General features: G+C 39.9%; 1 protein-coding gene across 1 annotated transcript in view; it reads right to left on the reverse strand.

Annotated features, from left to right (window-relative positions):
* The window catches only part of CDYL (chromodomain Y like), a 96,123-nt gene that overhangs the window by 39,688 nt on the left and 28,920 nt on the right, over nt 1-27,515 (reverse strand). Inside the window, exon 2 of the mRNA XM_035126396.2 lies at nt 17,497-18,154. Within this exon, the coding sequence (XP_034982287.1) occupies nt 17,497-18,154 (658 nt within the window). The remainder of the gene's footprint in view (nt 1-17,496; nt 18,155-27,515) is intronic.

A 27,515-nucleotide genomic window follows, 5' to 3' on the forward strand; every position in this document is an offset into this window, starting at 1 on the left:
TAGTCCAACCCCTGAGTTTGAAAATTCTTTTGAATGTAAGCAAGTGAAATGTGATGAAGGCAAAATCCATATTCTTTGCCGTATTCTCATAATTTATTTACTGTTGCAGAATGGAACTAGCTGTGGCTATAACCAGACATAACCAGGAGATGACTAAAGATTACATGATAAAGTGGGGCCAAGATTTGGGAAAACCAATCCCAATACAAAAATGGGAAAATCTCTGGAAACGCGACTTAAATTTTACACCAAATTATGATTTGAAAGAAAACATTCTAAAAATGCTAAACAGATGGCACCTGACGCCACTAAAACTATCAAAAATTTATCCGGGGGTCAGTAATCTATGCTGGAGGTGTAAAAAGGAAATTGGCTCATATATCCATATATGGTGGAATTGCAACATAATTAAGGGATTTTGGGAAATGTTATACAAAGAATTAAAAAAAATACTGAAATATCCCATCAAGAAAAATCCGGAAATGTTCCTCTTGGGAATGCTACCGGAGGATGTTAAATCTGAAGATAGGTGTATAATAAGTTATGCAGTAGCAGCCGCTAGGCTTCTAGTTGCAAAAAATTGGAAAACCTCGGCAATTCCCAGCAGAGAGGACTGGCAAATCAAGGTATTACAATATTGTAGATTAGCGATAAGATATGAAGAACTCAAGGGAACGGATTCAGAGGCAATCATAAAAATATGGAAACCATTTACCAATTATATAAAAGATAAAGTGGAGAACCCAAACCTGATCTCAGATCTTTAAAGGGTTCTATCATAGGTATAAACATAACTGTAAATTGTAAAGGGTTTATATTTATATGTTATTGATAATTTCGTGTAACATGATTGGTAGTGTGTAATATCCTATATGGTTTTTCAGGGAGGAGCCCGGTACAGGTTGGGAAGTCATGAGGGAGGAGGGCCAGGGAGGGGGGGGGAGTCGGGAGGGGTGGGGAGGGGAAAAGAATAACCACACGATAACATATTGTTGATGTATACTGTTTTTTTTAAATTGTTTGTATACTTTTGAAACCAATAAAGCTTTAAAATTAAAAAAAAAAAACCAGACATACACAGGTAAATTTAAGAGAAGATCAGCACTATGTTTTCCCTGCACTATCAGTGGCAGCAATTAATTCATGCATGCCTCTCTGTTGCTGGAGAATGAACTGCATCCAGGGCAGAATATCTCCAGTTTTGTTATCAGTAGTGCTGATAACACCAAGGTTGCAGGTTCGATCCCCAGAACGGACAGCTGCAGATTCCTGCATTGCAGGCGGTTGGGCTAGACCAGCGTTTCTCAACCGCTGTTCCGCGGCACACTAGTGTGCCGCGAGACGCTGGCTGGTGTGCTGCGACGTGCGGCGGCGAGAAGGGCGATTTGCATTGTCACGTGCCTGGCGGCCGCCAATCCACAACACTAACCCGCCGGAAAGGAAGCCGGCTGGGTCACGACGCAGGGCAAGCGCAGCTCTCAACAGCCACCACCACGGGAGGGTGGTTTTAGACAAACTTAAAGAAGCTGGCTGGATGAGCTCAACCTGAAACTTGCTGAGCAGAGAAATCAGCGGCTTGTGAAGCCTTATTACAGGAGATTGCAACCAAGACAGCAATTGGCAAGTGTTTCTTACAGTCATAATTATATAGTCAATATAGGGCGGCACAGAGTTAAATTTTTTAACTTTTTTAATGGTGGTGTGCCTCATGATTTTTTTCATGGAACAAGTGTGCCTTGGCCCAAAAAAGGTTGAGAAACACTGGGCTAGATGATCCTTAGGGTCCCTCCCACCTCTACAATTCTATGATTGTATTACACTAAGCCAAGTTCTGTACAAACAAGTTAAAAGCTCATTTCAAATGTACAGTGGTACCTTGGTTTAAGTACACAATTGGTTCCGGAAGTCTGTACTTAACCTGAAGCATACTTAACCTGAAGTGAACTTTCCCACTGAAAGTAATGGAAAGTGGATTAATCCATTCCAGACGGTCCGCGGTATACTTAAACTGAAGCATATTTAACCTGAAGCAAACTTTTCCATTGAAAGTAATGGTAAGTGCATTAATCCATTCCAGACGGGTCCGCGGAGTACTCAACCTGAAGCGTACTTAACCCGAAGTACGAGTGTAATTGGTTCTGGAAGTCCGTACTTAACCTGAAGCGAACTTTCCCATTGAAAGTAATGGAAAGTGGATTAATCCGTTCCAGACGGGTCTGCGGAGTACTTAAACTGAAAATACTCAAACCAAAGCATACTTATACCGAGGTATGACTGTATTTATTAGTGTACACGCCCTTTCAAAGTAGCCTTTATTCTTCTCTGCTAGCAAATTATTTAGCTAACCTAATAACTGCAGTTGTTGCAGTTCATGATTTCTGCTGTATTGATACAAAACATATTCCTAAACCTAAAATGAGTTTTCCCACCATTTTCTCCCAACCAACCTTTATTACTTTCTCATATACTTGAATGGCAACAAACAGTACAGCTTCTGTGAGGGCAGTTGATCAAAAAAGTAAAATATGCTTCAGAGAGGTCAATACTGTGCCAATGCAGATCTTACAATACCATGCCATGATCATCATAAGATCATTTCTAGATGTGAGAAGGAAATAAAAAGGGCTTACTTACAGTGTTAAAAATTCCCATCATGTTTGCTCAGCTGGCATTTATATTTCTCCACTGGAAAGAAATCATATAGAGTCAGGAGAGCTGAATTTCTATCTATTATGGCTTGACAGTGATAGATGTGATCATTACAAGTGTCGTTTGCAACATGGGTTTTCCATTCAGTAGCATGGAGAAGTGTGCCCATTTTGTTTTAAGAGGGATTACACAGATACATTCATTTAAGCTTATTCAAGCTCCACAAGAGTCCCAAACAGATCAGTTGCTAGGGAAGCTTTGCATATGATTGTTAGTTATTACACAATTGACTGAGCTGCAGTTGTTCTCTGGTTAACCAAATGCTGAATTCTGATAAGCCCCCATCCTTCAGTGGTTTGGCTACCCAGCCTAGGAATCACAGTGAAGTCTTCTGCATTGCCCCTGGAACTGCCTGTTTATTGAGACAAAATAAAAAAAAATCCTTCCAGCAGCACCTTAAATACCAACTAAGTTTTTTTTTATTTTCGTATGAGCTTTCGTGTGCATGCACACTTCTTCAGATACACTGAAATAGAAGTCCCCAGACGCTTATATGTAGAGAAAGGGTGGGGAGGGGTATCACTCAGAAGGGTGGTGGAAATGGGTGATTGACTGACTGATAGCTGTTGACGACTGTAAACGACTGCAAATGGTCTTGCATGAAAAAGCAAGGGGTGAGATGGCTGAAGATCGCTTTATTGAGGTTCACACTCCTACTAAGCAACCTTAGGAAACTCAACACTATTTAGCACAGTCCCCTTGAACAAATCAGCTGCAGAAATAAGTGGAACAAGGATAAATATATAGGATGCCCTTGGGTTTGGTGGGAAATATTCTCAACTGAAATATCCTCTCAACTACTTTTACAGCTGTAGCTTAAACAAAAAACAACACCATCATCAACAAAGCTTTGGTGGTTTCCAAGTATATTGTGTTGAGATATGAAATTGTTTAAAATTGAAATTATTTCTAATAGGCAGCGCTTTATCATTTAAGATGGAAATTTTTTGTTGTTGTTTAGTCGTTTAGTCATGTCCGACTCTTCGTGACCCCATGGACAATAGCACGCCAGGCACTCCTGTCTTCCACTGCCTCCCGCAGTTTGGTCAAACTCATGTTCGTAGCTTTGAAAACACTGTCCAACCATCTCATTCTCTGTCGTCCCCTTCTCCTAGTGCCCTCAATCTTTCCTAACATCAGGGTCTTTTTCCAGGGGGAATTCTCTTCTCATGAGGTGGCCAAAGTATTGGAGCCTCAGCTTCAGGATCTGTCCTTCCAGTGAGCACTCAGGGCTGATTTCCTTCAGAATGGATAGGTTTGATCTTCTTGCAGTCCATGGGAATCAAACTTTCCAATCAGCGGATTTCATGACATAGGTGATAAATATTCCTTTGATGGGAATGATCAATGGCAAATCAAGACTTAAAATTCTGACCTCTTGTGAAGTTGCCTTCAAACATTTGCTCACAGCAGAAACACCCTTTTAGTACCAGCAGTATAGAAGACCTGGCCATTCATCAAAACCAGTTTCAATGAAAGGATTTTTGGGATGTGTATGTGGCAGGATTCCCAGTCATAAAGGACTGTATGTGTTCAATGAATGTGTGCAAATCAGGAGTTGCCCTACTGCCACAATTCCCTCCCTACCCTTTCACTGACCTTATTTTGAACTTCAGAACAGGGCAAGAGAGTTGAGACAATGTGAGAATGTTATTGCATGTTTTTTAGAATGCTTTAGTGACATTTTTATTAATGTGTTTGCCTCCCTAGGCTCCTTTGGGAGGAAGGGTGGGATATAAACTGAATGAATAAAAAAATATACCTCCTCATCCTTCTCAAGATTAAAGGTCAACACAGCATTTTTTTTATTAGTTTCACTAAGGTCAAGCAACCACATAGTGGATGCATAGATTTCCCTTTCTACTTTGACTATATTGGTTATTTCAGTATAAAGAAGCATACCAAGTAAATCAAGCTATGACAAGAAATATCTGGTATTATGGAAAAACCATTCCATGGTGAAGTCAGGTTAAGCACCAAACTCTTCAGATTAGAAAATAGGTTATTAAGAGAGAAAATGACTATTCCCGAGTTATCTGGCTAGCTCCAACTTTATCTCCTGTCGAGATAGGAGGAAAGGAGCACATCCAAGGCAGCTCCTCTTTATCTTCTAAGTTTGCACACACGGAACACTACAACTTCAAGGGCAAACAATTACTTGACAAGCGGTTTGCATGGGCTTGAACAAGGAAGAAGAGCATTTGCTATGCAGTTAACAGTCGAATCTGTTGGTTTCTGAAGAAGACTTATGATTTCATCTCGGAGCATAGCTCATTGGAATTCACACATTCTAGGAAAGGAATTTGTGGAACAGTGAAAAGAGTATGATATCATATGTCCACATAGCAGGACAAAGATGCTACTGAGGCCTGTCATACGTGCATCTGACTGCTAATTACCTTATTTTTCGCTCCATAGGGCGCATCTGATCATAGGACACACCTAGTTTTTAGAGGAAAACAAGAAAAAAAATTTGGTTTCTTGAATTGTTCAAGGCATAGCAGCCAACTCCTAGAGGCCTAGGTGCCTTTGCCCCCCCCCCATTAAATATTTGAGGAAGCTTCTTTTGCAAAAGGGGAAAGCTCCATTTTTTTGAGGATCAGCTCAAAGTTGTGCAGCTTTTTTTGAAAATGGGAAAAGACCCGTTTTTTTGGGGGGGGTTTTTGCAAAGGGGGAAAGCTCCATTTTTTAGAATCAGCTCAAAGTTGTCGAGTTTCCTTGCAAAGGGAAAAAATCCTGTTTTTATGGGGTTCAACTCACAGTTCTGCAGCTTCTCTAGGAAAGGAAAGGGACCCATTGCTACAGTTTCCAGACAGCTAATCTAATCAGCCAGTCACATGTCTCCCTCTGCAGACAACAACTGAGGCCTAGGCAAGGGGCCGGGCCGGCAGAAAGGGAGTGAGCTAGCTCCCTTATCTCCCTCCCTGATCTCTTGCAATCAGCTGCTGAGTGCCCTTGATCTCTGTAACTCTGGGTAGAAGGCTCTCAGAAAGGAAGGCTAGGAAATACTCTTTCTTGGAATTCCTTAACTGCTACCATTGAGAGCAAGCAACACTGGGCTTGTATTGTGTATTTTTTTCTTTGCAATTCATATTTGATTTGTCCGTAGGGTTATTCTCACTATTGGATCCTATATTGGCCTGAGTTCTTGGTATGTTTATAATTGATGCATCTACTAACGAGAACTCCAATTTATTTAACTAAAGAGCAATGGCAAGAAAAACTGATGGATTATGCAGAATTGGCAAAATTGACGGACACACTTCGGGAAAAAGACAACAGTGACTTTGAAAGAGAATGGGAACCATTTATAGTATACTTGCAGAAACAAAGGAAGATTATAGATTTGATGGCAGGATTTATATAAACATACCTTTATCAACAAAAATATGTAGAAAATAAAGAAATAATATACTGTAGTGTATTTTTAAAGAAACAGCAGTGTGTAATAAGGGAAAAACAAATAAGAAGGGGAAGTTGGGGGAAGCCCAGGAGGGGAGGGAAGAGGGAATGTAATATAAATGTTATGGATATGAGATGTATGTAATGAAAGAAAAAGAAAATTGAATAAAAATTTAATTAATAAATAAAATTTTGGTGAATTGTCTTTACAGTATTTGGAGAAACCTTAGTCATTGTTAACAGTCCTTACAATTTTTAAAGAAGCTGATTTCCTTGTTTTAAAGCAACATTTTACTGAATGTTAACAAGCTGCATTCCTTCTGTGTGGAATGTCGGTATAATGGTACCTAACTTGTGGGGGTAAAAGTGAGAGGAATTTGCCCTTCAACTACTTTGTTTGAGCAACAGATTTATTTATTTTTTGCATAATTTTTACAAATAATCAAGCTATAGGAATAGATCCTGGGAAGTAATGCATTTGTGGAAGAACAAGCTGGTTTCTAGAGGCTGGCCATTCCACTATTGATCAGTGACTTCTCCTTGAGCACAATATACAAGTAAGCTACATTTTACTTGCCGCTTGTTAACCTTAGAGCAGTTTTAAAATACTATTGCTAGACAAAAACTCTGAAATAATCTTACCCAGATAAAACTTTATCATGCACTGCTGATTAAAAACTTCATTTTGGCTGTTACTGATCTGAGGGTAAAGTGTACCTCTATTGGGCTTCTATCCAATTCAGTTTGTATTTCTTGCAGGATTAAGCAAAGTTGTAATTTTGCTCTTCCTATAGAAAGATCATAGTTCAGATGAACATTCAACCTCCCCATGGTCAACTATACCGGTAGGAATCTTCCCATTTGATCTATGTCTATGACACAGTGGTCTTCTCTTCTACCCAAATTGGTTCTGAACAAGTTTGCTAGCTGCCCTACAACTTTAGAAACAAAAATTCACTCGAATATTAATTATGACAGAAAAAAAATGTTGGGTGTATTTGGCTGCTTTCTCTATTTTCTTTATCAAACTATTTGTATCCCACTTTTATGCCAAGGGCCCTTCAATACTAAAATGAGATACAGTGGTACCTCTAATTACGAATTTAATGCGTTCCGAACACACATTCATAAGTTGAAAAAAATTGTAAGTCGAATCCCATAGGAATGCATTGGGAGAAAAAATTTGTAAGTAGAAAAAATCCTATCTAAACCGCATCCAAGATGGCGGACGGAGCTCCGTTCGTAGGAAGAAACATTTGTAAGTAGAGTTATTCGTAAGTAGAGGTACCACTGTAACAACAATTCTGACACATAAGAATTCAATCAAATGAGCAGCAACGCACTACTTAAAGCAGCAGAAAAATGTTTAGGGAATAAAATCCCTTTTGCATTTTGGGGGCTGCAAATGTCAGTGAAAACAGCACAGCCCTCATCTGTCACCACATGGAACCTAAGTACGAGTAAATATTTGAAATTTAGTCTTCATAAGCAATAGTTTGCAGTTAATGTTGAGTTTTATCTGCCATTCTGCTGCCAATTTTCTCAGTGCTAAAATATCCTTCTGGGGTTACTCCTCATAGCCTACTTAAGGTTTAAAAATCATAAATAGCGTTTCATCTGCCGATTCTGCCATGTCCCTGGTCGCTCTTCTCCCAATGTCATTAACGCATACATACACAGCTCTGCTATACATTTACTTTTCTCCGCTGAGATTTGCGCACTAAAGAAGAATCTGGCGTACAAGATCTCATAGTATACTGAGCAGCTCAACAAATTAACTGTTCCCTATAGCTCTGATTTTGAACTCATAAAACCAATAGTAATTAATTTAAGGAAGTGTAATGGCCACATGGAGGAGGGTAAATGATTAACAATGTCTTCACGAGGATCGTTATGTCCTTAAGACAGAAGCTGAAAAAACAACTGTTTTAAATTCAAATTAGCCGACTGCTGAACATCTGGAGTTGGCAATCCTTGTGTGGATATTCACCAGTATGAAGAAGATATAAGTACAATAGAAGCCACAGATAAATAATTGTGCAGCAGACAGCTGGAACACAGATGGCTGGTTGGGACAACCAACTTGCAGGCAGCCACTTGACTCTTATCTTATGCTTGCTTCACACCTTACAGTCCCCCATGGGCAGGACAGCAAGATACATTCTTCCATGGTGGCAGCTTCACAGGTGAAAAAACAGGCAACAGCAGGTCACCAAGTAATTTGATCATTGCTCAAGCCCTCGCTGCCAGATGGAATTCCTTCAGGCTCCTGTCCCTAGAATTCATGCCTCCCTATTCCCACCCATCCAGCTTCTAAAGTCCAGCCTTACACCAAATCAAACAGCAAATAGCTACTACAGTAATGGGCTGAACGAGGGTGAACGAACTAAAATGGCACCTAAATAAAATTTGATCTTATTGCGCTTCCTGAGAAACTGAGCAACTCAGGAAATTCTGGATTTATCCATTTTAGGTGGGGTCCTAAGGTTTTCAGTTTGCGAATCCTCCTGGATCTGGCTGTGCTCCTGGATTTTTAGTGATAGCTGTGGCCAGGAATGCCTTTCACTAATTTCAACTAGCATGCATGCCAGCTATGCTCTTTTCTGGATAATAAGGTTCTGCTCTTGGAGACAATGGAAATTTCAACAGCTCCAGAACATACCTGCCAAGTCTCCCGCTGAAAAATGCGGGATCAGCAGCGGCGCAGCACCGGAAGTTGCGTAGAAGCAACTTCCGGGGCCGCTCTGCCCACACATGGGCAGAGTGGCACCCAAAATGGAGGCTCCCTGGCAGGTAGGAAATCCGGGGTATTTCCAGGATTTTTCTCCATTCGGGAGAACAGCGGGAAACGGATTAAAATCTGGGGGTTTCCCGCGAAAAACGGGATACTTGGCAGCTAAGCTCCAGAATGTGTCAGATTAATTTGTTGCATAGAAGTGTATGCGGAGAACATATTACACTAACACAGATTTCTATAATAAATTCAAAATGCAGCTTTTGACTTTTAAAACACTAAATGCCTTGTGTCTAGATACATTAGGGATTGATTGTCTTCACCCAAATGAACCTCCTCAATAAATGTGATCAAGTAATTATGTCTTATTATGAGTCTCGTCAACAACAAAAGCAACATCTACAAACCCTACAAACAGCTCTGTGTTTTACAGATTTGCTCTCAAAGGATATGTACCCTTGGCCCTTTTTAGAAGAACAGCTGATATATATAATCAGCTGAAATATATATATATAATCTTCCAGGCCTTTGAGTGACTTTAATTTCTATTTTTATATTTTGTATTTATATGATACCCAACTAAGCCTTACTCTCAGTGGACTCATAGAAATGGGTAGATTTTTTTCAACATTGATTTAGACTGATGGAAATCCTTTTTGAGATTTAACAGAGAAAAATAGCAACTATATTTAGAAACAATAAAAAGCAGCCAATATATACAATTTCTCCACCTAAGCAATATATTTCTCTGTGCCCCCAAAATAACAAAAACATACTAGACTGTCTTATTCGTCCCTGAAAAAAATCCAGTTTGATCAAGATTAATACATATGATTTATACTTAAAACTTTTCAATTTCAAAGCCAAAATTGATACCAGAATTTAATAGTCAATATTGAAAAGTTATACTGGCCTATATTGTTTTAAACTGCTTTTAATCCTGTATTTATGTTGCCGAAACCTGCCTGGGGACTTCTGGTGAAGGGTGAATAACTACTAAAAGGCTGCAAATGATGGGTGTAATGCCTGCAATTCTCTTCTCTTCTTAACAGCTACTATAAAATTGTTTTGGAAGGTAGTAAAAAATAAAAAATAAATAAATAATATTTTGATCTTTTGTAAATACTTGTAGTGCACAGTTGTATCTTGCCTATTCACATTTCCTGAAAAGTAGGGAGCCTTGCCCAATTTCTTCTAATTGTGTCATGTGATCCCCATTCTTAGTTTTAACAGAACCAACTGTTGAACACCAGATTTGTCTAAATATATTAAAATCCCATCACCTCATTTTGTTTTTAAAAACCCTTTTACAATGATAATAAAGCTTCCTGTCATCATAAAACACACCACAAAAAAAGAAACTTTTAACCTATTCCATTCTGGTTACTTCCTCATAACAGCCTGTAACATTATTCATGTTGCCCATGTTGAAGAGAGGCCCACATCCAGTCCTTTCCTTGGTAAAATACTAGAAATGCATTTGCATACATTCTTATTTTCCTCATCCTTTTAGAAAGTAGATGCCCTCCTGTGACACAATGGGTCAGTGCATATGACTGTTAACCAGGTTGGTGGTTCGATCCCACTAAGGAACAGCTGTGGGCAGGATTCCTGAACTACAGGAGGTTGGAGATCACTCTCAAGGCTCCTTCAAACTCTACAATTCTATGATTCCATAGCTAGAAAAAGTTCCCTTACCAAGCTCTACCTGGGGAGCAATTTTAAAGCTTTATGTTTACCTGTTTGGCTGTTATCCTCATGCTCTGAATAACTGGTATGCACTATGCAAATCCTCTTCTATTTTCAACAGCGCCACAGATCAATTCAGAGCAACCCATTGCATGAAGACATGGAAATTACGAAACCGTAAGCTTCCTTATACTGAGCTAAACCGAAAAATCACCTTGGCATACGTAACAACATGGAAGTTAATAATAATAATAATAATAATAATAATAATAATAATAATAATAATAATAATATATTATTTATACCCCGCCCATCTGGCTGGGTTTCCCCAGCCACTCTGGGCGGCTTCCAACCAAATATTAAAAACAATACAGCATCAAACATTTAAAACTTCCCTAAACAGGGCCGCCTTCAGTTGTCTTTTAAAAGTAAAATAGTTGCTTATTGCCTTGACATCTGCTGGGAGGGTATTCCACAGGGCGGGTGCCACTACAGTGGTACCTCCACTTACGAATTTAATGCGTTCCGAACACACATTTGTAAGTCGGGAAAAAATGTAAGTCGAATCCCATAGGAATGCATTGGAAGAAAAAATTTGTAAGTCGAAGCAACCCTATCTAAAAATTTGTAAGTAGAAAAAATCCTATCTAAACCGCATCCAAGATGGTGGACGGAGCTTCATTTGTAAGTAGAAAAATTCGTAAGTGGAGGTACCACTGTACCGAGAAGGCCCTGTCTGGTTCCCTATAACCACACTTCTCACAATGAGGGAACTGCCAGAAGGCCCTCGGCGCTGGATCTCAGTGTGCGGGCTGAATGATGGGGGTGGAGACGCTCCTTCAAGTATACAGGACCGAGGCCATTTAGGGCCTTAAAGGTCAGTACCAACACTTTGAATTGTGCTCGGAAACGTACTGTTAAGGAAAGGAGAGTTAAGGAAGGGAGAGAAGCTGACAGCTCCTCCACCCAGTCTAGTGGCCTGTATATAATGTATATTAATTTAATTCCTTCTAAAAATAAGTGACGTCTCTACTGTATGTTCTGCTCTCTTTCCTGGAAAACAATGGCTCTCACTGGCAGAAGTTCTATCGATATCAGTAGCTCTACTTATGTGTGCAAACACAGGCTAGAAACAGGCGCATGCATGCACAACCAGTTTTAGCATAAAAGAAAATCAGTTGACTCTTGTGTTATGCATGCTACTTTACCATATGGTGCAACAGAGTGTCTAGTCTACTCCATTTTCATTTTCTGTTCACCCTAGCTAAATGCTCTACTTAGTTTATTTTAGCTATCTGCCCATTTTTATATACAAATGTTTTCTTCACTTGTATCTTAATAATGTGACGGCCCTGGCTAATGAGCCATCTACAGGTAACCATATTAGATGCAACAATTCGTGCTCTTGAATGGTGGAAAGTATAAATTGAACACACCAGGAAAGTTGTAAGACGGAGCTCAAGCGTAGCTGAAGCAGAAAATGATACATAATAAGAGAGAATTCCGTAAGAGAGGGAATTCCTCTCCATTAGCAGAAATCAGCAATAGGTTTTTTGTTTAAAGGGGGAGGAGGAGTAAATGCATGCTTCATTGGCAATTTCAGGGTTCTAGTCTGTGTGTTATGGAGAAGCAGAATGTCACCTACGCTGATATTTGTACCAGACTGAGAGGCCAAAAATTCTTACTTATCACATTGCAAAGTAGTATTAGGAGCGGGGGGGGGGGCTGTGAATCAAACACTGCTATCACTCTCCATTTTAAAAAAAATGAGTTATTAATAGGAAAGTACAAGTAGAAGCTATAAAGCTGCTAAAAAGTCCTGAAAGCCTGGTTTCCTAGACCTTCAGGCAATGTTTCTTTGGGCATTAGACCTATCATCTCATGAACCACTTGTACAGGGATTTTTACTATTTTAGCTTACAAGAGAGGTCTCTTGTGCACAAATGTCTCCAACAAGAGATTCCACTGTTGTCCACCCACCACTCCCCTTCTCTCAGCATTCTTGTGAAAGGGAAAACTTCATTAAACTAGAAAGATCTTGGCTAAGGCTGGAAAGAAACAATATAAAAAAATTACAAATATTTTAAAATATACCAATGATTACAAAAGTGTCATTAAGCAAAACAAAACCCTAAAAACTGGAAATAAAAAAAAATGTGGTGCAGAAAGTAATCAGCCTAAGATAACAAATAGCCAATGTTACATGCTTATTTTTTTAAAAGAATAATTTGATCTTTTGTAAATACTAGTAGAGCACAGAGAGTATCTATTTTTCAGAGAGTGTATCATGAAAGTCTTGCAGATGAGAACAATGCCACAGAATGTGTGTAAGTTGTAAGCTCTTAGTGGTTTATAAAGTAAGTCAGAAACGTGTGCCTGTTTATATGAAGGCAGGATTAAAATAACTGAATTTGGTTTCAGGTTTTTAAAAGCGGTATAACATAGCAGCTAAGAATGTGAACAGAGAGCCAGGAAATGTCTAGTTTCCAGCCTTTCCTCAGGCATGAAGTCACTAGGTAACCTTAAGCGAGCCATCATGACTCAATTCAGACAAGAAGCCAAACCACAGTTAAGGAAATATATCTACATCAACAAGCCAGTTATGGCTGTTGCTTTATCTCTGAAGGCTTTAGGAACTAAAATACTGTACTGAGCAAATAGTATTCTAATGGAAGCATACAAGCAACTCTAAGCAATGATTGTCTATAGGTATTTCTCTATTCCACTCAGCCTCAATTTTCCATCTGTAATATGAGAATACTCCTCACTCCTTACACCAGGGATCAGCAAACTAAGGTCCGCGGGCTGGATCAGGCCCAATTGCCTTCAGGGATCCGGTCCGTGGACTGTCCATGGATCAGTGTGGGGATTCTGTTCGTTCGGGCTGCGCCATTTCCTCCCCTGCGCCATTCCATTTCTCCCCCTCTCCCTCACACACACCGTGGCGGCGCCTCCTCCCTCCCTCCTCCTGGCTTCTCCCCGCCCTGCCTAGAGGAGGAAGGGGGCTGGTTTGAGCTGGCTGAGCGCCATTTTAAGCAGCCCCTCTCTGAAGCCAGCCCTTTCGCGCCACTCATCTTTCCTCCTCTGCTGCCGCCCTGGTGCTCCTGTGGGCCAGAGAGTGGAGCGGAGCTCGCTCTGCCTACCCACGAGAAGTAGCAGCAGCGGTGCTCCTGGAAAGGTAAGCGGAGAGGCTGGGGCTGGGGGGGGGGTGTTGAGGACTACTTGCCCCCCTCGCCTCTTCTTCCAGCTCCACCCCCCAGTGCCGCTTCCCTGGCCTGCCACAAGGTCTGAGGGACAGTAGACCGGCCTGTGGCTAAATTTTTTTGCCGACCCCTGCCTTATACAGCACATGTTAACTGCTTTGAACACTCAAAAGTATTATGCAAATGCTACGAAGCTTAATGGGTGATGTTGGCTCAGTCATTATTTCTCAGTCTAAATCATCTCACGGTGTTGCTGTGATGATAAAAATGTATGTTGGCTCGAGCTCCTTGGAGAAAATAAAAGTAAAAAAATAAAAAATAAGCTTTAAGTAAACAACTATATAACAATATCATTTCCAGTCTTTTCGCGGCTCATTCTTATGTAGGCCGTATTGCACCACTGGCACACAAGAGGAGATCACCACAGATTTGGGTTAAGCCCATACACAAGTACAAAAAGATCTGTTGGGAGAGAAGAACCCTAAGAAGGGGAACGTCAAGAAGTTCCACAACAATATTGAAAATCAGAGGAAAAACTCTAGGGGGGGGGTGTCAAGTGGTTAGAACAGGAGGAAAGATGTATATATGAAGAAAGCATTGAGATCACCTGAAAACACTATATAAATGCTAAGTATTATCATCATCATCGCCTCCCTAAGTGATTAGTCAATTACTTAGCTGCCTGTTACCTATCTGAATAAAAAAAGGCAGGATTTCAACAATTGCCTTCAAGACTGTAATTTAATTACTGTCTCTGGGAAATGATAATGGTTCTGGAATTGTTACTTCATAATCTTTGTCTCCTATAAACTTAAAACTTGGGAGAATTAAACCGGAGAGCGTTCTAGTTCAACTCTGCATAATTTCCAACAGAAATGAATTCTATTAAATAGCAAATCCTGATAAATTGTTTTTAATCTTTTTCTGAGATATTGAAGCGGAATTCTTATCTGTGGCATCAAGTCTTGACTGAATATTCTACAGGAAAGATCCAGCAGCATGTTTGGGGCCAGTTTAACTCTTCTAGGTCTAAAAATATAGCTTAAGACTGATAATTTAATAAATAAATTAAATAAAACAAAACAAAGATTCACCTTAAGAACAAATATGTATTGTTATTAAGGTAACAAAATGTTTTCTAATACTACATTAGAACCTTGCTGCAGCTGTAATAGGTTCCCGTAATTCAGTGACAAAGATGAAGTTCAATCAAATTAAGTCCCACTGAGTTTGGTGGGGCCTACTCATAAGTAAGTGCACATAGGGTAGCAGCTACAAATCTGAAACTTGGCTGAAATTGTATGACCCCCCCCCACCTGAGAGTAATCCAAGTGAACACAGCTGCATTTAAACATGCCTAGAATTGCCCTGTTAATCACTCAAGAGGAAGTCGTTGCACTAGTTGAACAAAAATGTAGCATCTTACCTTTCTTGCGTATTAACAGTGCGAAAGACAGAGCAAAACACTAATCACAACACGGAATTCCGTTGTGAAAGGGCGAAACTTTTATTTTCTACGAAGTGATTTACTAGTTGAAAAGACAAAGCACGATACTACCCATGTTTACTCAGAAGGAAGCCTTACTGCAGGCATGTCAAACCTGCGGCCCTCCAGATGTTTTGGACTACAATTCCCATCTTCCCCAACCACTGGTCCTGCTAGCTAGGAATCATGGGAGTTGTAGGCCAAAACATCTGGAGGGTCGCAGGTTTGACATGCCTGCCTTACTGGGTTCAATAGGGCTTACTCCCTATAAAAGGTATTCAGGATAGCAACCTTAGCCTCAGTTCAAATGTTCACATGGTGGTAATGCTGAAGAGCAGTGCAAGCCTTTCCCATCTACATGTGGGGAGGTCATTATGGTGTGGGTGCACCAGAAAAGTCAATCTGGTGTTCCTACTGGTCTGGCCATACTGCACTAAACACATTGCCACTTTGTTCCCTCCCCCCCCTTCAAATCCATAAGTGGTAGCGACCTTTCCTGCCAGATTGGTAGTATTGGGGTTCTGCCCTACCAGGCAAGCCACTTCTACTCAATGTCTTCACATAAAATGCCATATACGTTACAAAAAGAAAGAAAAACAAACAGATCCTTGCTCAATGATCTTAAAACTAAAAAACATGCATTATGAACCACTACTGAATAAAGGAAAACAGGGAAATAATTAATACCATACATCTAGCCATCATCAGCTCAGCATGGCATAAAATGAAACTCACAAAGGCAAGGGCAGCTGAAGAGCTATTAAAATTTTAAAAAAATTCCGTGGGATTATTTCAAGGAATGATTCAAAGAACAAATACATAAATCTGAAAACGAAAAGTGAGAATAAGATTTGTTTCCTATCAAATTGTCCATGAGCTGTATGACTAATTCCTAACATCAATGAAACATTGCTTACTTTGGCCCAATTTCAAGATACGTAAGCCAACAGAAAGCAAGAATGTAGTATTAGTGAATGGTAAACCTAATGACAAGACAACAAAGATAACTTACTGAAAATGCCAGTTGCAACTATCTCAGGAAACTCAAATAGGCAAATATTTAGGGTGGTGGAATTCAATAGGACACTAATAAAATAGTTCCCTCAGTGTTCTGCTTGCCAAACAGAACAGTCTTCCTTCTCACTGTTCTGGGAGTCAGAACCCCAACCCCGAGCAGGGGACACACAGGATGTCAGGGACTGGCAGGGCTCTGACAAGTGTGTAGCAGAGGCAGAATACCAGGGTTTTGACCCAGAAGAGGGAGCCAGTAATTTATGGGGTTTGGAGCCAACCATGAGGCAAGATCCAGGGCAGGGGGAGGAGGAATGGCCAGAGCAGTCAAGAGATGAAGATGGGTGCACAGGACATGTTGGAGAAAGAGGCTATTCAGGTGAGGGATGGACCAATCGAATCTCCCCCCCCCCCAAAGCACTGTTGTCTCCTAGATCCAGATGGGACTTGGAAGAGAGAAGAGCAGCAATGAATTCCATGTAGGAGAAGTCTCCAGAGGGTACATAAGCTGGTGGGGTGTGTGGTTCCGTTGCTGCCGCAACTGCACCACAAGGTACAGATCTGGGGATATCCGCATAGAGGCTACCGTAGAAGGATGTGTATAGGCATACTGAGAGCACCATGGGAGTTGCTGTAAGTGTGTGCTTTCGTCAAAGAATTAACTATCAGATGTATGCCTTCCTTGGCTAGGGGTACCCAGGACACAGAGGGATGAGAGGACAAAGCCCTGTTTGAATTAGTGAACTCGTTGCACTGATTTCTGCTAGCACAACTGTTTAACTGAATCCAACTCTTGGTTTTGGCAGTTTTCATCAATGAAAAAAGCAACTGAGACAGTGAGTGCATTCATTCACATGCCACAGTAAGTTGTGAGTTAATGGCTTACTGTAAACGTGTCTTCAAACAATCACGATCTGAAGCCAAGGTTTGTTCTTGGCTTGCAATTACGGTTTGAATGGACAAACCACAACTCCTAGTTCAAATGTAATGCTAAACCAAGGATCATGGTTTGTGGCTAGCAGGGAGGAGCTAAGCAGGAACCACCTGCCTGCTCACAGTAAACCATTAAGCCACAGCTTACTGTGACATGTCAACGTACCTGTTGTGTGTAGAACAGCTGTTACGCCAAAAGATTACAGGTGGCGATGAATACTTGCTTGTAAAAGCTTAAAAATGTACATGTGGAATACACTACTGCAAGCAATGAGCCAAACAACTTTTTGCTAAGGTACAAGGTTGCCAAAATAGGCATGCACACTTACCTTTACCATTTATTGTTAATGCAGATGCAATGGTAGCTGTTACTGGCACAGGTAATTGTGGCACTAATGGGTGTATTCTTGGTCTGCTCCCCATCCTAGCCCGTTCGTCTCCAGGTCCTAATAAAGCTCCAACGGGTTTCTCTGCTGCCACTTCCGGTGCTACAGAATCCTCCTGATCTTGTTCAATGCGGTCCAGCTTATCCGGGCTTTCACTTTGAAAGCCATCCACTGCTGTCCGACTCTTGATAGGACTTTTGGGCACAAGAATTTTGATACCTGACTTTGCAAGGTCCATGTTTTTTCTACTGGAAAGAGGAGTGTTGTTTTTCCGAAACTTCTGCGCTGCAAACAACTGGTTGTTTTTTGATTCATGGTCCTTTCCAATAACTAAGGACTTTGGGGTTTTCGAAAAAGAACTATTAGTAGACCTAGAAATTTGCTTTCTTGCATTATTTGGAGATGTCCTATTTGTCCTTGTTAATGTGCTTTCTTTTTGCTTTTCATTGTTATGTCTATTGAATTCATGTATATATTCCTCACAATTCACAAGGTGCTGTTCGGGCTCCCAAGTGTCATCTTCACTCTCGTAGCCTTTCCACCGCACTAAATATTCCGTTTTCCCCTTCTTGTTTTTCCTTTTATCAACAATTTTCTCTACCTGTTGGAAGAAAGATTACAGATGGCGATGAAGACTTGCTTGTGGAAGCTTAAAAATGTACATGTGAAATACACGATGAACTACTCGCAGTAATATACAGTACTCAATAAAACAGCTGTTACTTTGCATATTCAGTAGAATCGTGCCCTTTAATTTCTGGCAATTAACTATACCTCTGCTTGTTACTCTATGAGATCAAAGAACCTGAAACTTAACCATCATCCAATTATTTTGTATGTACTGAAAGTGAACAACTAGTTGTCATGGTGATGAGTAAAAGCAAAATTGTACCGTGGCCACATGTTTAATCTGTTATCATGTGCACTGCTATGCTCTATGAGCTTCAGACACACAATGAAAATTACTATACCCATTGAACAGTGCTCTGTCACACAAAGTAACCATGATTCATGACATTTAATGAGGTAGCTCATGGTTTTTGATGGAAAGAACAACTAGCAGAAGACAAGAGCTTTTATCTTTGGCAACAACATGCTTTGGAAAATCCTTGGACAAGTCACATCCCCGTTATCTAATCTGTTAAAAAAAAGGGAAAGTGAGATTACAATGAGAAATTCAAGGCTTCATATGGGTTCTTTACATTCTTTCATCATTCCTCTCCCCCTCCACACCCTGACTCTCTCTCCTGTAAGATGAAGGAGGTAAAATTTATTAAAGCTATAGGGATGTAGAGCGTGGAATTGTGCTAGGAGAAAGCTAACACATCCCTCTCCCCTTACAAACTACAATCCCTTCCACTGCCTCAAAAACTGCTTCCGGGGACTGCAGTAGATCGAAAGGACTTCCAAAAGTTAGCTGCCTCATCTTATTGAGCGGAAACTTTTTATTAGTGCAAAGCCTCCACTGACGACAACCCCAAAGCATTTAACTCTTAAGTATTGTGTCAACGTATTACAGGAATCAAAATATTTCTCATTTTTAACTTGAAAAACCTATGGCTAAAGACATGGTGACTTATATCATACAAACCATTTAAATTTAAGTTACTAGCAAAAATAAAAGTTTATACTGACTTATTATTCAAATGCCAAATATGTTCTCTCTCCCTCTCACACAGTGGCTTCCTTTGCATGTTACAACAAGTTAGTTTGTCTTAAACCATGCTGAGCATTCTTTGAATATAATGTATGATGGCCTGGTTCAAATGTCATGCTACATAACAATACTTTCAAAGTGTGGCAGGGGTTATTGTTTTTGTTTGTTACCATGATATGTATTTTTGTGTTTTTATATTGCAAACCGCCCTGCAGTCTCAGACGAAGGGTGGTATACAAGTCTGATGAATAACAAAAATAACAATGCTAAGCCAGTGTGTATTGAACAATGGTTTCAAATTATTTTAAATGATTGTACTCCTCCCTCCTTATGCTGCTCTACGACCATAATAAAGTATTGATTGATTTGATTGATGATTTAATCATAGAAATGTCTCCCTGCCCTGCAGGTTGTGTGAAGGGGAATTTTTGTGAATCAGCAGGTGCATATGGATGGCAGAAAGAAGGGGTGTTTCCATTCACCACCACTTTCCCCTGGGGTTATGGAGCTGCCACAGGTTCCCCACCCTTCATCTTCAGGACCATGCCCTGAGTAATTCCTGCTGAAATGGAGCTTTTACAAGATATTCCCAATGGATTACCACAAAGTACAAGTACTATTATCACATCCATAAAAGAACAACCATGTGTTTTCCAAAGCATCTTCAACAAAACAGATTTCTCGCAACGTTCAAGACCATAGTCCTATTTCTATAGTCACTCTGCATTGCAAAAGAACACAGCACAAAATCATTTCCAGGAGATAAAAACATGTTGAGAGAGTGTCATCTAATCTAAGTTTCATTTTGGGCAATGGCTAGATCTGTGCATGTGTGTGTATAAATATATTTGCCTCTAGGGAGAATTTAGATATTGTATGAAAATGGATGTGCACACTTTTTCACAGTATGTATTTCTGTGTATCTTAATAAAACCAGAATGCATTGTCAAGAAAGAGAGCTCTAACATAATGGATACTATAATGGAATACTGAAAGAAAACAAAGCTCATATAAAGACAGAACAGACATTAGTTTACTCAGCATATGCTTTGGATTAAAAAAAGTAAAAATTACAATGCAGCAGTTAATTCTAAATTGATTCAAAACAGCAAATGTATATCTCTCAATTTTCCAAAGATGGAGGAGAAAGGAGTAGAGGATTGTATCACTACGTTCTACTCATAGTAGACCCATTGAAATTAATGAACCTAAATTAGATATGTTCATAATTTCAATGGGTCTACTCTATGACTCGTGTTGGATACAACACGAAGAACATTTCAATGACTTAGAAAACAAGACCTCTTGTTTCGGCACGAGCCAAAAGTAGATCAGAATGCACTACTAGATCAGAAGATGGTCTTCAATGGTTTCTGACTGCCAACAGAAACAGCAAAAGTACTTTTCTTCTATTAAATTAGGCTATAAAATCTCTAATCTGTTGCAATCCAGATGTCAATTTGTACTTGTATAAGCAAGTCATCCCTTTGTATGTCTCATGAGACACTGTAACCAGCCAACTGGTCATTTTTCTTCCATAGACACCCACCATATATCTCCTATACAAAAGAATCAAACATAAAAGAAACAAATCTTATCCAAACAGGAAGAAAGTTCTCCCAGGTTTTGTTTTGTTTTTTAAAAATTACAGCAGAAATTTCTAAGAACATCTCAATCTCAAGTTGTAGAATAGAACATCTTAACCCCAAGAACAAAACAAAAATGTATATATATTACACTCTGTTTATAAAGAATAGCCTCACAACCCACACATTTCAAAGGGAATCCATTTTGGTCACAGAGGATGAAATAAACACATTGGTACAGCCTATCAGGAAATTCAGCATCTGAGAACTGTGAAAGAAAGGTTAACACGCAGAGAATATCCAAAGTGTGGGATTTACAAGATGCGAGAAGAGTAAGGAAATACATAATAAATAATAATAATAATAATAATAATAATAATAATAATAATAATGCTGCACAAATTGAAGCAGTTGAGATCTCTTAGGTAACCTAGGATAACAGTAGGATACTGATATATATGTGCAGTGTAGTGAACATAATTTTTTGCACAAATAAAGGTAGTGTTACATCTGTATGTTGCGCAATTAACAAGAGCAATGGAAGAGCAAAGCACAAATAGAAAATATACTGCACCTACTTAAGATATATCTAAATGCTAATTTGTTAAGAAGGCATTTCTACAGTTGCATTACATGAACCCATAGCCTTTTCTACTGGTAAGTCCCATTTCATAGTTACCGTACTAGTGCTGAAATTCTTCATGGCTGCATCTAAAGTATTAACCTCTTACCAGTTTATTTGAAGAACCTGAAAAAACATACTAGCTTGCTAATAGGCAAGTACAGTGGTACCTTGGTTTACAAACTTAATCTGTTCCAGAAGTCCATTCTTAAACCAAAACTGTTCTTAAACCGAGGCACGCTTTCCCTAACGAGGCCTCCCGCCGCCAGTGCCCTTCCACCATTCAGATTCGGTTCTGAGACCAAGGTAAAGTTCTCGAACCAAAACACTATTTCCGGTTTTGTGAAGTTTGTAAACCAAATTGTTCTTAAACCGGACTGTTCTTAAACTGAGGTACCACTGTACCTGTGATTCAGTGATGGCCATGAAGGAGGGAAAGCCCTTTCTCATCATCGGCACACCACATTTCAAACCTAGTCACATAGGCAGGTAGCCAAAACTCACCTCTTCTCCACCAGCCTGCTCACTCACCTGTATGTGGAATTTCTGGTCCTAATGGCGACCAGACAAGTTATTAACTGTAAGGCTGAGCTTACACAGAAAAAAATGTTTTGCCTGCTTTGTGACACTTTTCAGCATTCAAAAGGTTTCCTTACAGTATTGGCTCATAGGTAAAATGTATAAGGCCATCAAAATCTAATGTGGACACAAAATATATTAAACAACCAATTTGGTAAAGTCAAGTAAATAAATAAGTAAATAAATAAGTAAATAAATAAAGGAAAGTGTGTGTGTGTGTGTGTAAAAATTTATATCTTTTTCAGATGTGGTAGTATAAAATTTTAATTCCTGTGCTTCAAAATGTACTTCATACAAGCCTCTATTATTGTACTTGGTTTTTCATTTTAAGGGGTTAGCCATTTCTGAAGCAGTCTCATTTCTACACATTTATTTATACTAAAAGCCTCACTGCAACACAAGAACCCTTTTATGCGAGAACTGTTTGTGGAAATGTTTTGAACTAATTTTTTAACCTGAAAACAAACAAGGAAAGGGTCTTCCCCCCCAGGTTTAGGTATTCATGTGATTTCCAGTTAAGGTTTCAAACAAGAAATTGAATATGTAAACTCCAGTATTGTATTTTAAGGCTACACTTACCAACATTTTTTATTTTTGAAATTTTGTTGATAAGTATTAAGGGAACTTGACGAGGGAAGTCACAGATAAAAGTTTTACTTTAACATACAGTGTATAATTTTGAAAAAGTACTCAAGGGGCTCCAAGCTCCAATTTCAAATGAGTTCCTCCCATCAAGGACTTCTCTATATTTAGCTCGTGTACATGAACACAATGTCTTACTTAAGACTTGGTTCTTATGCATATACATCTGGGAAACTGCATTAATTCTTGAAACCAGTTCAACCCCTTACAACTGCTCCCAATCCAATCAGCAAAATTCAGTATCTGCATATACATCCTTAGAAATCTAGGTTGAATAAAAGCTACAAACCAATTTCTCTACACTTGCTACCAGTTCAGTAGCGGTCATTTATATATTTATTAATTTAAATCACATCTTTCTAAAAACATTTGTATTCAAAGCAGGTACATTATAATAGAATTTAACAACAGCTAAAGCACAATAAAAAAGTTTATTAGAGCTACAATTAGAAATTACAAATCAGATAATGCAGCAATCTGCTGAAAGCAACTTTGAGGTCAGATTAAACCCTTCGGGAAGGGCATTACTTCTGTCTTAACTACCAAGAAGAAACCTGTCCTTTATGATTGCCCACTACCGTACTTCTCAAGACTGCAGGAGGACACAGAGTTGGGCCCCTCAATGTATTATCACAATGATTCCGCATATTTATAAGGGTGCATCAACTGAAAGAATAGTTCTTCTTTCTCCTGCTTGTGAGCTGGGGGAAGAGATCGGGAGAGCAACCACACAGGTGAATACTTTCCTAATTACTGTCTCCATGCATTTAAAAAAAGGATCAAATTGAAAATACACAAAGGTGACCTCGCTTTTGCTCAAAGTAAGGGGAAATTCTCTGCTCCTCTGCCTTACTCCAAGGAAAGGAAGGGGAAATTGCTGGTTTGGCCTTGCACTGCTGAGCTACGGTCAGTGGAGACCACAGCCATACAGCAACCAAGAATGCCCCAGCCCTACTTGCAAACTTGCAGCTGGGGAGAGGAGCTGTGGTTGCTATGCAACTACGGAGCTAATCACGGGCCAACCTCAAGGTTGGGTAAGGCGGAAGGTTGGGACTCAGGGTCAGCTTTTAGGTATGACAGTACAAAATGAAAGCTGACATTCATGCAGTCTAGCAATGCCACCATAATAGTCTATGCACCCCAGTGTACTTTTTAAGATTAGGGCTCTTATAAAGTTTGGACATATAACTGTAGAACAAGTAACACTCTCACACTTATCTTAGTGACTGAAGTTGAAGAATCCAGTAATGGCCAATTTATTACAGATGCACGAGTCACCTGCTCTAATGTGCCAATTTGTAAATTCTAAGAAACTAAGGGAACATTAGAAATCATTTTGAGATCGAAAACATAAGGAAGTAATTTTGTCTGCAACATAAAAAGTGTCCTCACTTCTGGCTCCAGGATGTGTATGGTCCCTGCCTAGTAGGTTCTCTTGAATTGTGAGGGCTATCATCTCTCTATTAGCTTACTGGGTTACTCTCTTAGCACTCCCTCTGGGTTACAGTAGGTCAACCCCACCCATCTCCCAGTGGAAGGGGATGTAGCATATTAGCAAAGGCATCAAAGCGTAATTCTGGTCATGCTTTTCAGCTTGGCACTCTTTCCAATCTTCTTCCCCCTGGCACTCCCTAGCTTCTTTGATATTTTCAGCCTAGCTAAAAACCTAAGGGAATGCACAGACTCACACTGTCCCTTCAAGCCACTCCTTTCACTCCTTAGGAGGAATTGGACAATTCAAGTACCTAACAACTTGTTCTGCTTTGAACTAAAAAAGGCTTGCCTATTTTCAGTTCCCACCATTGCCTTTGTCTGCATGGGAACAGAATCAGTCCACAGCTTGTTTTTGAAGAGGGAGCAAAACCCACAAGAGTAGCTTGTTAAAAATTGACTGCTCTACCCTTGGTATGGGGTCCATGTGTCAAGCTCCTAGGTCTCTCGCTAGTCCCCAAGGAAGACGTCCCCATTCTTCCTCCTATATGAAATAGGTAAATATTTGTGCTTCTAATATATGTGCTTTTATTTGCCATGGTTTCTCTCTCCTAACTCTGCCAGCTCCTTGCGTTGCACATGTTGGCTGAATGCGGCGTATGTATATGTTTGTGAACTATCAAGGACATGCATTAACAGGACATTTCTGGGCAGAGAAGATTCCCTGTCAACCCACTTACTTCACCAGGTACCTGGCCATGTCAAATGTCAACGTGGGCCCTGGGAAGCCAACTTGCAGCCTGTGGTCTTCCTGATGTGTGGCCTTTCACTGTGTGAATTGCTATCAAATGGAATTTATTCATAAACCCCCAATGATACCGCAGCACTGGGGGAATTGTAGGCACCAAGCATGAGCCCAGCGTATACATAAAATCGAAGCCTCTAACTAACTTATGCAAATACGCCCTTGCAGACAGTTACATATGTATAAGGCACATCTCTTTAAATGGAATTTTAAGATTCATAACCATGAGCTTAATTTTAACTCTAGAGCAGTGTTTCCCAAACTTGGGTCTCCAGCTGTTGTTCAACTACAACTCCCATCATCCCTGACCACTGGTCCTGCTAGCCAGGGATGATGGGAATTGTAGTCCAACAATAGTTGGAGACCCAAGTTTGGAAAACACTATTCTAGAGGATTATAGCCACTGCTTGTGCACTGAGTTCCATTTGCAAAACTGGACTTTCCCCTCTTCTCTCCCTCAAAATCTGCTTTGGAGGGATAGGATAGGATAGGAGAGGAGAGGAGAGGAGAGGAGAGGAGAGGAGAGGAGAGTTCCAATGGTTAAGCGAAAGTCTACTGTACTAGAGGAACAGCAGTGCTGGACACAACCCTTAGTCTAAAGAATAATTTAACAAGTGAGTAATTTCTCATGAATTGTCCTCTGTTTTAGAGCGAGATCAGCATAGCAACATTTGCACATCTGGTAACAAAGGAATGGGGTGAGCAAGAGTTATAAAACAATTTGAACCCCAAATTGCTTACACTTCTGTTTTTGAGCCTGAAGTTTTGAAATAATGTAAAAATAATTTGAAAATCAATTAACTGTTCTGTGACCCAAGTATATTTTTTGTCAAAACATTACTTAGGGAGCACTTTAGCATCTCAAATACTAAGCATGAGCTCTGCACTGTTATGTGTACTAATGTGGTGAATATATTTGTTGCATTATGAATCAAAGTATTAACACTCTTTGAAAGTTTTGAAAAGTCATTTGGAGAAGGTGTACCAAGAAAGCTATGATAATTCATATTACACTACTTTATCTGCAGATAACCTTCCTTGGGTTGGGTTACTGTCATTTGGGTATACTCAGGCACTGCAACGCATACAACTTACTTTATTTATATATTTAGAAAAGCTTTCAAGGCAGCATACAAGAATTACACATCTTAAACCAGCCTTCCCCAACCTGGTGCCATCCAAATATTTTAGACTACAATTCTCATCAGCCCCAGTCAGCATGCTCAATTGTCAGGCATTATGGGATGGTCGTGCTAAAATCCGGAGTGCACCCAGTTAATAAAAGATTGCTATTAGCCAAATGTTTCTCAAACTTTTAACACCTTAGACCACCAAACCAAACTTTCTGATGGTTCCCCAGATTTCTACTTTTATATAATAAAATTATGTTTGTGTTTTCTCAGGCCATAGAATGCTGGTAGATGAAATGGGAAAATCAGCAAAAGTAGCCTTTCCCTGAAACTAAGGGAGCCAGCAGAAAACCTTATTTTTATCTCAGTATTTCCCTCCTGCATCTCCATTGACTACAGATTTAAATAAAAAGATGAACACAGCAGATCGCGTTTATCGTTAAAAGCTAATTTCAAGTTAAAATTAGAATGACTTGTAAGGATTATTTAGGCAAGTAATTTAGCCTGAGTTTCTAGCAGTTTCTTTATCAGCACTGCTATCTTAATCATCATTCATGATTAACCCCAACCGTCGCCATCAATAATATTCCAAATTCATGTACTGTACAGAAAAATCCAAGAGGACAAAGGCCAGCTGAGGGACCACTGGAAGTGGGTTGGTTGCATTCCACCAGCAGAGAGGAGCTGTGCTTGTGGGCCAGAACTTACACTCCCAGTACAAACCATCCAGTATGTGAGTGGCAAACTCCCTCAAAGAACATAATACCACTGGGGGTGTTGCACTGGTAGGTAGCAAGGCCTGAATCAAAGCATTCTGAAGGGGTTTCTGGGGCAGCCTTAGTCCTCAAGTCCCCGACATGCCCGCAGTGCAGCCTCAAAACTACACCAGTTCTAGAGCTTGCATAGTTAATTTCCTTCCCAATTGCGGTGGTGGGGAGGGGGGGTTGATGGAAAATGGAAAAGACAAGTTTGAAAAACCCACCCAAGACCTCTTTCCCTGGCTGGAAGAAGCCAGCGGCAATTTGGATGCAGCAGAGCAGCCTCCACAGTCTTCCTTCAAGCAAAATAGGACTGCAGACTTAAGTTATAAAAATGTCTGTCACATAGGGAGGAGGAAAAAGAAAGCACATCTATTCCAATGGTATGGAGCTGTATTCTACATTTTTCTTTTCTTTTAGATACTCACACGTCAAGCTTGCTATCTCAGACCTAACGGCACTCGTACCAAACGCGTTTGAAACAAAATCACCACCGCTTCATTATGGCTAAGAAACAGGGATACCCTTAATATTTAAAGAACTGCAGAGAGTTCCTTCATGAATTACTAAAGAAACCATAACAACCCATAGGGAAAATCATAAATTTGAGTTCATGAAGAAAAAATGCCAGAAAATCTATTTGGATTCTATCATTCCATTGCATGTTCCTTTTCCTGGGACAAAGTACATTTTACGAGGCCCTAGGGCATACCTGATAACCCATGAATTCCTATTTTGCTAACATGGAGGGG

The sequence above is a fragment of the Zootoca vivipara genome, chromosome 8 (assembly GCF_963506605.1).
Source record: "Zootoca vivipara chromosome 8, rZooViv1.1, whole genome shotgun sequence".
NCBI classification, from domain to species: domain Eukaryota; kingdom Metazoa; phylum Chordata; class Lepidosauria; order Squamata; family Lacertidae; genus Zootoca; species Zootoca vivipara.